Raw genomic sequence first — 12,628 nt, 5'->3', positions numbered from 1 at the left:
GGGACAAAAATTTTCGACGGTTATAATGATAAATCACGATTTAACGGTTATTTTAACTCCGATTTTGATGATTTTTTACAGCTACACTCCTTGACCCTATATGAATACAATGACTGAATTTGATCTTCAATTTAAAATATTTACACTAGTGGATACCACAAAATATTATGTTATATTTAACGAACGTATAAATAAACTCTTAATTGTTAGTGAATATATTGTTTTGATGGCATATGCATTCACCAAAACTAGTTTCAACGATCCAACCGTCAAACTTGTTTGTTTATACTTCGAGATCATATACGCCAAAAATCGGAAAAAATAAACATTCAGAGATCAAGTAATGGGACAAAACTTTTCGACGGTTATAATGAAAAATCACGATTACAGCGGATATTTTAACTCCGATTTTGATGATTTTTTACAACTACACTCCTTGACCCTATATGAATACAATGACTGAATTTGATCTTCAATTTAAAATATTTACACTAGTGGATACCACAAAATCTTATGTTATATTTAACGAACGTATAAATAAACTCTTAATTGTTAGTGAATATATTGTTTTGATGGCATATGCATTCACCAAAACTAGTTTCAACGATCCAACCGTCAAACTTGTTTGTTTATACTTCGAGATCATATACGCCAAAAATCGGAAAAAATAAACATTCAGAGATCAAGTAATGGGACAAAACTTTTCGACGGTTATAATGAAAAATCACGATTTAACGGTTATTTTAACTCCGATTTTGATGATTTTTTACAGCTACACTCCTTGACCCTATATGAATACAATGAACTAATTTGATCGTCAATTTAAAATATATATTTTCTAACAAAAACCCAATCTGAACAACAATAATATATTTTTCTAACAAAAATCCGATCCGATCTAAAATAATAAATTTAAAGCTACTTAATAAATATATATATACTGTTTAATTTCTTAAGTGTTATGCATACAAAATAAAAAACAAAAATAAATTAGTTTAGGCGACGAAATGTTTGGATTACGTCATGCAAAGATTTTAAAATATATATATTTTATTTTTATAAGGACTTTGTGCGACGAAGTTCATTGTTTCGTCGCGCAAAGTCACTTTGAGCGACGATGTATTGTTGTCGCGCAAAAGTTTGTCGCGCAAAGTTACTTTGCACGACGAATTTTTTTTCGTCGCGCAACATTTGGTCGCGCAAGACTTTGAGCGACGATGTATTGTCGTCGCGCAAAAGTTTGTCGAGCGAAGTGACTTTGCGCTACGAATTGTTTTTCATCGCGCAAAATTTGGTCGCGCAAGGGGTTTGTTTTACTAGTGTTTGATGAATAAACACCCCATTTTCAGTTTGTAGAACTCCCATTCCCAAGAAATGATGTAGGAGTCCTAAATCAATCATTTCATACTTCTGCATCATGTCCCTTTTCAGTTTTCTTCCTGTGAAAGCTTCAAATGGAGTTTTGTCTGTAACTGAAGTGGTATAGCACCTGTTTTGCAGATACACAGCACTACCAACTGCTTCAGCCCAGAACTTTACAGGAATTTTCTTCTCAGTCATCATTGATCTTGCCATTTCACAAATGGTTATATTTCTTCTTTCAGCAATCCCATTTTGCTGAGGTGAGTAGGCCATAGTCAATTGCCTCTCCATGCCAAGATCACTGCAATACTCAAGGAATTCATGTGAAGTGTATTCTCCACCTCTGTCACTTCTTAGTTTCTTTAAATTGAATCCACTTTGTAGCTCAACAAAAACTTTGAACTTTTTGAACACACTTATCACACTTGACTTGTTTCTGAGAAAATATACCCAACACATTCTTGAATAGTCATCAATGAATGTGATGAAGTATTTATTTCATCCAATGGACTCATTTTGCATTGGACCACATACATCCGTGTGTATCAACTCAAGTGGATTCTTAGCTCTCCAAGGCTTCTCATTCTCAAATGGTTCTCTGTGGCTTTTACCATACACACAGCCTTCACATACTCCTTCTTTTTCTGAGAAATTAGGTAAGCCTAACACCATTTGTGTTTGCTGCATTTTTTTCATGCTTGCAAAATTCAAATGCCCCAATCTTCTATGCCAAATCCATGGATCTTCTTATACTGCTGCTTTCATTCCCATTGAGCAGATAGATTCCATAGATAATGGAAAGCATCTATTTCCAGCCATTGCTACTTTGGCAATAACATTGTCAAGACTGCTGTCATCACATATTAATGCATAGTTTCCTCCAAATAGAATGTAGTACCCATGCTCCATCATTTGTCCTATACTCAACAAATTCTCATCTAGACCAGGGACTAACAGTACCTCATTTATATATCTTCTCCCTTTTCTTGTCTCAACTACAAGTGTCCCTTTTCCTGTGGCTTGAACAAGATCACCAGTACCCATTTTCACTTTGCAGATCACTGATCTATCAAGATTGATCAACAAGGACTCTTGAGAGGTCATGTGGTTGCTGCAAGCACTGTCAACAAACCACACAGACTTGATTGATGCAATTGAACTTGCATGACAAGCATAGAACATTGTTCCTGTGGTTACCTCTTCCTCCTTTGCACAGTTTGCAACTTGTTTGCCATTGTCACAGTCCTTAGTTAAATGACCAAACCTATTGCATTTTCCACATCTAGGTTTGTCTTTGTGCCTGCACACACCAAAATGAAACTTCTGACAGACTTGGCACTGTGGTTTCACACCTCCTTGACTGCTACTTCCTTGCTTGTTTTGTGAATTGAAACTGTTGTTCCAATTCCCTCCAGAGCCATTATTCCAATTTGAGCCATTATTGTTTTTAAAGTTTCCACCTTGAGACCAATTTGAGCCCTTTTTGTTCTGTCCTTGCCATTTTTTATTTTGCTTTCCCTGAGAACTTTTGTTAGCTCCAGAAGCTTGATTATTTCCAACTCTAAGACTGCTAAAAGCTTTCTCAGTTCCTGCCAATTTATCCATTTCATCATGTAGATCCTCTCTCTTATCATAGACTTTGACAGATGAAAGAATTTCTTCAACTCTAATAGTGTCAAGGTCTCTAGTTTCTTCAATGATTGACACTATGGACTTGTATCCTACTTAGACTCATCAACAATTTTTCAACAATCCTTTTCTCTGTTACATCTTCTCCTAGAGATTTCAGGTTGTTTACAGTTTCAAAAAATCGAGCCAAGTAGTCATCTAGAGATTCAACATCATTCATTCTCAAATATTCAAAATCAGCTCTAATAGCTTGTAATTTCACAGCTCTTACCTTTTTATCTCCTCTGAACTCGCTTCTTAGAATTTCCCAAGCAGCTTTTGCAGTCTTCTCATTTCTGATGCGTGGAAAGAGTTCATCTGTTAGTGCTCCTCGAATAAGACTCAAAGCCTTGGCATTTTTGATCTTATCTTCTCTGGAGATAGTAGGTGCTTCCACTGGAATTTGCTCAGCCTCACTCTCTTCATCTCCAGTGCCTTCAGAGCCTGCCTCCTGCTCAATAATCAGCTGTGGTTGTATTCCAATCTCCACTGCATCCCATAGATCATATGCTATGAGGACAGTCTCCATTTTTATTGACCAAAAATCATAGTTTGAACCATTGAACTGTGGAGTTCATAAATCTCCACCTGCAGAACCTGATCCTACCATTTTGACATAAGTCTCAGTGAACCACACAATAAAATAGCAACCTTTATCCCTTATAGAGATTTCAGGAAAACCCCCTTTCTCACAGCTCACGCCCCTTCTCTGAAATCAGACCAGGAGCTCTGATACCATGTTAGAATTTGGTATTTAGCTTGCCAAAAAACTCAGAGAGAATGAGAATGTTTCAGTCTATTTTTCTCATATATTGCATCAGAGCCAAAAACGCGCTATATGCATGACATAAGTTGCCAAAAAAAACATATCCTAAAAACTAGGACACAAGGACTCATCTCCAACCATTCAAGGTCATTGGAGGCTATGATTCTTACACCTAGGCTAGAAATCGTTACAGCAGAAAGGACTAAGACAGCTAAGAATGACAGCTGTAGAGTTTCTCAAAATAGTAAGAAAACTAGCCGTTGGACATATCCTATAACAGCTATTACTATAAGAGGAAAGTTCTTCAGCTCCTTCGATTCTTCATCCTCTTCACTGTCAATCTGCAGGATTAACATATGCAGCTTGATTCAAAGCTAGTATGCAGCTTAACTCTCAACAATAGGCCATCATCAGTCTTTAGGCTTCCCTTTATTCTTTGCTTGACTAATCTTGTTGAACGACCTCTTGGTTAACCTCCACGGGATTTACCTCTAGAGCCTCTTCCTCCCCTGCATCAAAAGGGAGCATCAAGGTGGAGGGCTATGGTACACCCTAACATCTTTATTGGGGCCTTCACTTGGGTCTCTGATTACCTCTTTTTCCTTGCCCCTCTTTTTCTTGCCATCTTGGTTTTTTTCCAAGTCCAGTGGACTGTTTATATTTGAGTTTTCGATCTCCTTAATAGCTGGTTGGGCCTCATAGGGACTCTGCTTATTTACACCATAGTGAACCGAGCAGACCCAGCATCAAAGCGACTAGCACCAAGGCAGCCACGCCTTCTCCCCTGCCGAAGGAAGACACACACCTGCCGAAGCTCCCAACTGCCAAACCTAATCTCCAGGACACGTGTCGCCACCACGACGACTTGAATAAAGTCCCACATTGAAACTTTGTGCAAACCTCCTACTCTCACCTCCCTATAAATAGGGAACAGTACCCAAGTAAAAAGGGTAACTATTCTCCCACTTTTATTGTTACTCTGCCAGAATTACTACCTGTAACTGACTTAGGCATCGGAGAGCCTTCGGTCGGCACCATACCGGTGTCCTAAGCTTAACGATTGCTTCTACCACTGTCTTCTGCAGATCTCCCACCAACCTATTTCACCAAGGGCCTCAGCCCTCTTCCCTACTGAAGACCCCGCATACCTAATCACTAAATTGGACTCAATATTGGCCGGGCCATTTTGAGCATCAACACTGCTCTTTTATCTCCTGGGTTGTTTGCCCAAGTGTTGGGGTTGGGCTGAGAACAGTTGAGGTTAGGGCCCATGGTGGTAGGCGATCAGGGTCACACCAATTGTGGTTCAGTGAAAGCCCATGAACAGCTAAGGTTAGTGTTCCATTTTTGTATTGTGTACAGTAGCTTTCTGGGTCCCATCTACTGACATAGCTACGGTGATTAGGTACGCTGCTCAACACCCCCCTCTGCGGAACCACAGTCAGCGATGTCCCAGATTGCAGGCCCTCAGTCTGATTCTGCATAACCGACTGAGTCATCTGCTTTGACCTGTTTGTAGCAGATGTCCCCTTCACTGTTGCGTTGACCAAAGAATCATTGCTGGCGTTCACGTGTTGTCCTCCAACGGGACTGTCGTACAGGCCCTCACCATCCTTCTCCCAATGGCGGCGCCAATGGTTCTGGTCGAAGATGTCGATTGGCCTGACAATGGGCTTAGCAGTGGCTTTCTTTTCAGGGAAGAGAAGACTCGATTGCTTTGTTACCACCGGGGCTCGTAGATCGTCATCGAATTGCCATTTGTCAGAGAGCATTTTTGTATTCACAAGCCATTGGCAGACTCTGCAGTGTCCCAACCTCCCACACTTCATACAGAAGTCTTTTAGACCTTCATACTTCAAGCGGATGCGGCGTTTTCCGGCGACTGGGCATGGCATGAAGAAACCGGGGGCTAATGGTTTAGCAGTATTCATGTCGATGAGCATCCTCAGAAAAACCCCGGAAACCTGCATCATCGGTATCTTCCACCTCCATTACTGCTCCAATTCTGGATCCAAGCTGTCGGGCATTCTTTGGTGTGCATAGGTTTCGAGGCAAACCATGAGCTTGAACCCAATAGATAGCTTTGTCAGCTTGAATGTCGTCAAGGGAGTGGTATAATGGCCAAAGTTTTACAGTGAATGTATCAACCTCAACTATGCAGGCTGAATTCTTAGCAGTTTATGAAGCTACTTCAATAGCAATATGGCTTAAGAATTTTATGTCAGTGTTGAGAATTGTGGACTCCATACAGAGACCAATCCAGCTGTGGAATGATAACAGTGCTGCAGTTTATTTTGCAAAAGGAAATAAGAGATCGTCGGGTCTGAGACATCTGCAGTTAAAGTTTCTGTCAGCAAAAGAGAAGATTCGAGATGGTTTTACAACTCTAGATCACATTGGGACAGATTCTATGATTGCAGACCCTTTGAATAAAGGTTTGCCTAATCATGTTTTTCATAGGCATGTCAGAAGCATGGGTTTGTAGATCAGTTTTGATGTTTAAGTCAGTGGGAGTCAGTGGGAGCCAGAGTTAGATCTGTTTTCTTTTAATTAGTTTCAATCGAAGTTGTCCTTACAGTTTTATTTTGAAATTGCTATTCAAAGTTTTCTTAAATTGTGTTTTTCCAATTTATAAATATTTTGGCATATGGATGAAGGAAGAATCTGCAAAATTTGCTAGCACTTGTGTTATTGCATTTTCGTATCCATGAAGGAGTCATGCAAGTTTATTAAGACCTTGGTAGTCTTGTAAGGGTGAGCTAAGTTTTGTTTTGATCATTAAGTTTACTAAGGTAGATCACAACAAGTTTTTGATACTAATTCAGTTGGCAGTCACATGTGTTGATGTACATTTGTATGTGTGGTTGTAAAAGACTTGAGTTTGGTTGCTCAATGTTCTTTGACAGTTCCATATGAGTTTATATCAATGACAGTGGCTTGATAAGAAACTGAGAAGGTTGAGTTCTAAATTGGCCATTAAGAGATTGCTCTTGAGTCACAATGAATATTTGACCAAGTGGGAGAATGTAAGATAATTTATTATCCCAATCCTTTCAGAATTGGTCTTCTATTCATTATCGGATTGCAAGACTCAAGACTAATCAAGAGCTCAACACAACTCTCGACCTGCAGCCTCTGTGTCAGTGTCCCATATGGATTACAAGGCTAAAGGGGTTTCTAGTTCTATGAGAATTAGGATTAAAAGTTCTATAGCAATAAGGATACCTCAAGGAGTCTCTTGATGGGCAAGACTCCTTGAGTGATGCATATAAATAGAACAGCTCCCTCTAAGAGCCGATACACACAAAAATCTCATCAAGTGATTCACCCCATCTGGAATCTGAGAATAAGGCAATCGGTGATCTTAGAGAAGAGCTGTCTCCCAGGTGTTTGACAAAAGGCTTCAATGGCAGAACAAGGTTAGTGTTCAAGTTATTATAACTTTAAAGTTTACACACCCCCCTCTGCGGAACCACAGTCAGCGATGTCCCAGATTGCAGGCCCTCAGTCTGATTCTGCATAACCGACTGAGTCATCTGCTTTGACCTGTTTGTAGCAGATGTCCCCTTCACTGTTGCGTTGACCAAAGAATCATTGCTGGCGTTCACGTGTTGTCCTCCAACAGGACTGTCGTACAGGCCCTCACCATCCTTCTCCCAATGGCGGCGCCAATGGTTCTGGTCGAAGATGTCGATTGGCCTGACAATGGGCTTAGCAGTGGCTTTCTTTTCAGGGAAGAGAAGACTCGATTGCTTTGTTACCACCGGGGCTCGTAGATCGTCATCGAATTGCCATTTGTCAGAGAGCATTTTTGTATTCACAAGCCATTGGCAGACTCTGCAGTGTCCCAACCTCCCACACTTCATACAGAAGTCTTTTAGACCTTCATACTTCAAGCGGATGCGGCGTTTTCCGGCGACTGGGCATGGCATGAAGAAACCGGGGGCTAATGGTTTAGCAGTATTCATGTCGATGAGCATCCTCAGAAAAACCCCGGAAACCTGCATCATCGGTATCTTCCACCTCCATTACTGCTCCAATTCTGGATCCAAGCTGTCGGGCATTCTTTGGTGTGCATAGGTTTCGAGGCAAACCATGAGCTTGAACCCAATAGATAGCTTTGTCAGCTTGAATGTCGTCAAGGGAGTGGTATAATGGCCAAAGTTTTACAGTGAATGTATAACCCTTAATGAACCATGGATGTCCATCAAGGATTCTGCTTGCGACCTCTTCTTCAGCCACTGTAATGGAGTATACATTTTCTTTGGCTTTGTTAACTTTGACGACTCCCATTCTGCTCCAGGCTGCACGCAAGATCTCTTTGACAATGGTTTGTGGAGGTTCAACATCTGCAATAAGGAGACCAACCAGGACAATTTTGCATTTGATACGCTCTTCCAGGTCAAGACTGTCGTCCAAATGAATAACCATTTCGTCTTCATATGGGTAACCATCCTCCATTGGAATGGAATATAAGCAAATCAAGAACTGAGAGATGGGACGGCTAGCTGGCACAACCAAAAAAATAGAAAACGGTGATGGCTATCACACTTATAAGCAAGGGAGGTGTCAATATTACATGGTAGAGACGATGGGACAAGTGAGAGAGAGGAAGAGATCTTTGGTACTGTTTAGGAGAAGAGGGCAAAGAGAGAGATGGTAGTTGATGTTGGCGGTAAGACAGAGGTGGGTCTGAATTTGGGTTTGAGAGAACATTTGGTTGTGGCTGATAGCGGAGGAGAAGGAGGCCGGAGGTGGCTATTTACACAAGGTGCACTTCTCTGTCATCCTTCATTTATCACTGTGGATGATAACTCAAGCAATCTTCTCCTTTTGGTGACCATTAAAATTATGTTGTTCTCATTTTATCTCTTTTAGTGCCACTTGCTTTTAGTGTTTCTTTTTCCCCCACAAAAACCAAAATTTCCACACGTGAAAAATCATGTGGTGAATCAGAATCAAACGGGATTTGAATACAATTTTCCTCTCTTCCTCTTTGTATAACGTATATACTTTTGTTTCTGTTTTCCCGGCTAAACTTTTGTATAACACATTTAAAAAAAGTACTGCAACTCACAATGAGTACTTTGTTTAATTCACACATCGCTAAGTAATAAGTAGTCGGCTGAGAAAAATAGGTACCTCTATATCTCACTTGATCACAGAAGGATTAGAAAAACAGAGAGAAGAAAAGGGTTGGAGACTTGGAAATTTAATGTGAAAGGGTTGAAACTTTCAAGTTAGGCTCGGGTGGGGCTAAACAAAATCACAATTTATAAACAGGATATGTTTTGGCATTAATGGATAATAAAATATAAATAATATATATTTTACAAAGTCAACTTTTATTGTTCTATACAAGAACATAACTTGGAAATTAAGACAAGCCGGCTCGGAGGAGACCCCCATGCATGACCCAAACTGAGTCAACGCCCCATGCCAAGAGCAACAAGAGTACTATGTGATATGAGCTAGATATATAGCTGCCTGGTTTGGTCGCCTAACCTGAGAAACTAGAATAAAGCAGCCGCGATGGAAGATAAAGATTAATAAATTTCTTATAATACCTTTGGATTTTATTTGGTGTTATCTTTTTTTTGTTCTACATTTTAAACTAGAGGACCTTGCGTGACCTTATAGTTTCTGTTTTTAGTTTCCATTTGTTAGAGATATAGATGAAATATTTGGGAAAATAAGAACAGAGGAAGGGAGGTGGAATAAAAACAATGTTAAGTTGTTTTCATGTTTCATTCATTTTCTCATCCCTCCCACCACCCTTCTTCATCTCTCTTTTTATCTATGTATTTATTCTCTATCTCTGACAAATGGCTTATGGCGAAGAAAATTTTACGTATCATATTTCAAAAAAAGAAAAAAAAGAAAAGAAAGACTTGTTAGTACTAAATGAGTGCATGATTTTTTGTGTGTGCTTAAACTTATCAGATGCAATACATCTCATGTGAATATGTATCAACAGGCTCCATTTTGAATAGAAACCTGACTTAAGTACACAGGTACCCTGGTCAGAATAATTTGCAGTAAACACAAACACAAGCCAATTTAAGTTTTCAACCAGCAGAAAAATTCATTATTTGGATCAGAACTAGCGGCAGTAGTCATTCATGGCTAGCTGCAGTATCACCTTAACTCGTGGTGCAAGCGGCATGGACACACTCAAACCAGAGGTGAAACTCTAGATTACTCTGCAAATGGGAAGTTCACTTTGGGTTTCTACCTAACTGCTCGTAACAATTCCAAGTACTCCAGCCAGCTACCTAGCTATCTGGCGCAAGCCAAATTACATGAATTAGCATGGGTTGCGAACGGAGACAAACCTATTCCATACCCTTTTACGGGAGTTCTTACTTTGGAAGAAATGAATTCAACCCTCAAAATTACACACAATGGTACTGGGAACCCTATCCAACTTTACACTGCTCCACAAGCCTATACCAATATCAACACTAGTAATGTTGTGGCTACCCCCTTGGATTCTGGCAATTTTGTCCTACATGAAGTCAACCTTGAGTCGATCAAAACGGATCAACGGTGAAGAGGGTATGGTGGCAAAGTTTCAATTATCCGAAGGATGTCCTTTTGCCAGGTATGAAACTAAGTGTTGACCATAGAACTGTCACATTTGGTCACTTACATCTTGGTTTACTGAGTACAGCGCAGGCCAATTGAAGATTAGAAGACGTAGGTGGGGTGGTTTACTAGACAAAAGGAGCCTTTCTAAACAATAACAGATTCAAATTCTTGAGCATTTTGCTTCTCTTGCTTTTTCCTGCTTTGTTATCAAAAAGTACTAATTAGATATATTTGGTTTACCTCAATTGTACGTATTTAATTAGGTGATGATATGCTCGAAGCTTTCAGCTAGTTTGCTGGACATTTTTCGTGCCAAAAATAAAGAGAGATGATGATGTGCTCGAAGCTTTCAGGTGATGCTTATGCGAAGTTCCAAATTTTCTTTAAATAGTATGTTATTAACAAGGCATGCCATAGACTTCTCTCTCTTCCTCAATTCAAGCAAAACAAATAGGAGTAAAAGACCACATTGGGGAGGCGTTTATCAAAGGCCCTCCGATGCCTAAGTTAATTCAATTGGATCTTTGAAAAAATATGCGACAATAGCTAAACTGGACGGAGTTTTTCTCACGTGCAGATCAGGGTGGCTGGAGCCATGAATGGTGGCACTTAGCAGTGTGGAAGGAGTGGCTAGCGGCAATGGAGGTGGCCAACAGCTAGGGAGAGAAAGAGGAGTTTTTCGTATGGTTTTGGAATTACCTCATTTGTTGAATGTGGCTATATATTTATAGGACTCTAGCCATCTAGTGTTTTTCAAAGAATATCTTCATTCCTTTAAATGGAGATATTGAGTCAATTAGGGATTTTGATTATGATTAAATCCCTAATTGATGATATTATCTATAATTGGTGATTATATTCCCAAATAAAGATAATATCCCCTTTTTTTGTCTCAATTAATTGGCCAAATAAATTGGTCCAATTAATGACCTAGGTGATATTCTTCTTATCCACGTGACGCCTTGTGATTGGAAGCTGGAATATTTGCTCTCACAGTGGGAATGTTAGGGTGTTTTTTTTTTTTTTTTGGGTCAATATATTTTTATTTATTTAAAAGTTAATAGTGTTACATTTGTGTTGAGGATTAGCAAAGGGAATGTTCTTGAATTAATAATTAAAGTATAGGAATAATGGTGGGCAGAAAGATAAGATTGTGTTTTTTCAAATTTACATGGTGGGAGGAAAGATAAGGTGGGTGGGGAAATAAGATGGGGACAAAAATAGCAGCACTATTGAAAATTGGGATCCCATGGGAACCGAACCTCAAAATTTAGTAGTATTATTCTTTATACTACAATGTCAAAAAGTCACTTTTGGCCCCTGTAGCTTGTCACTTTTACCACTTTAGTACTTGTCGTTTCAATTTTGTCAATTTTGTCTTTTTGGTTTCAATTTGAAGCAATTCAAGAACAATCCTCAATTTATGTCAATTTCTTTTAACTTCTTTTAACTTCTATTAGTTGTGGAGGGGCAATTCGGTCAACAAATTATTAAAAATTCATTCATTAAAAAAAAATTAAAGTCGAATTAAAAAAAAAATTAAATTCAAATCTTAAAATTGAGAAAACTCTCAATCCCCATGTTTTCTATGTGTAGCCCTAAAATCTCAATCTCTGGGACCGAAAACTTCAACTCTGTGTAGGCCTCATCATTTGGCCCGCGGGCTTGCTCGGCCCATCGAAAAAAAGTCCACCCCGGCCCGTTATAGGCTTTGAGATGGCCCAACCCGCCTTGGACCGGGCTAGGCTTGGGCTTAGGTGTCTGAAGCCCGGCCCAGCCCATAGGCCCAGCCCGATTAAGCCAAGAAAGTCCGGCCCAGCCCGGCCCATTAGGCCCATATATATATATAATTATGTATAAATAAGAGTTTAGGTTTAGGATTATATCATTTAAATCACATATATAATTTGTTTCATTTCATTTACTTTTCTTTACTCATTTCTAGTTTATAATTGGATGATTAGCACATTAATTTGTGTCAATTATTAATTCAACAATTATATATATATAATCATATCACGAAACATAATCGTACCACCAAATATAATCATGTTTTTCTTGAACACATCACCAAATATTTGCATATTTATTCATACCATCCTTTTAATTTTTTTTTTTTATAGTTAGTATTTTTGAAAATGATTTCTTAAAACGTATTACAATCTAATTATGTAATAACCTCAAAAATAATACTTTGTTTTATTATTTTTGTGGAAAATCTTATATGTTGTGTGACTTTAT

General features: G+C 39.1%; 1 protein-coding gene across 1 annotated transcript; it reads right to left on the bottom strand.

The window, feature by feature from the left end:
* Nucleotides 2,110-2,967, bottom strand: LOC109949640. The gene has a single exon (XM_020565724.1). The coding sequence runs from the start codon at nt 2,965-2,967 to the stop codon at nt 2,110-2,112; it is 858 nt and encodes a 285-aa protein (XP_020421313.1).

The sequence above is a fragment of the Prunus persica genome, chromosome G6 (assembly GCF_000346465.2).
Source record: "Prunus persica cultivar Lovell chromosome G6, Prunus_persica_NCBIv2, whole genome shotgun sequence".
Classification (NCBI taxonomy): Eukaryota; Viridiplantae; Streptophyta; class Magnoliopsida; order Rosales; family Rosaceae; genus Prunus; species Prunus persica.
The sequence above is the reverse complement of the archived record's forward strand: the minus strand, read 5'-3'. Positions and strand labels throughout refer to the sequence as shown.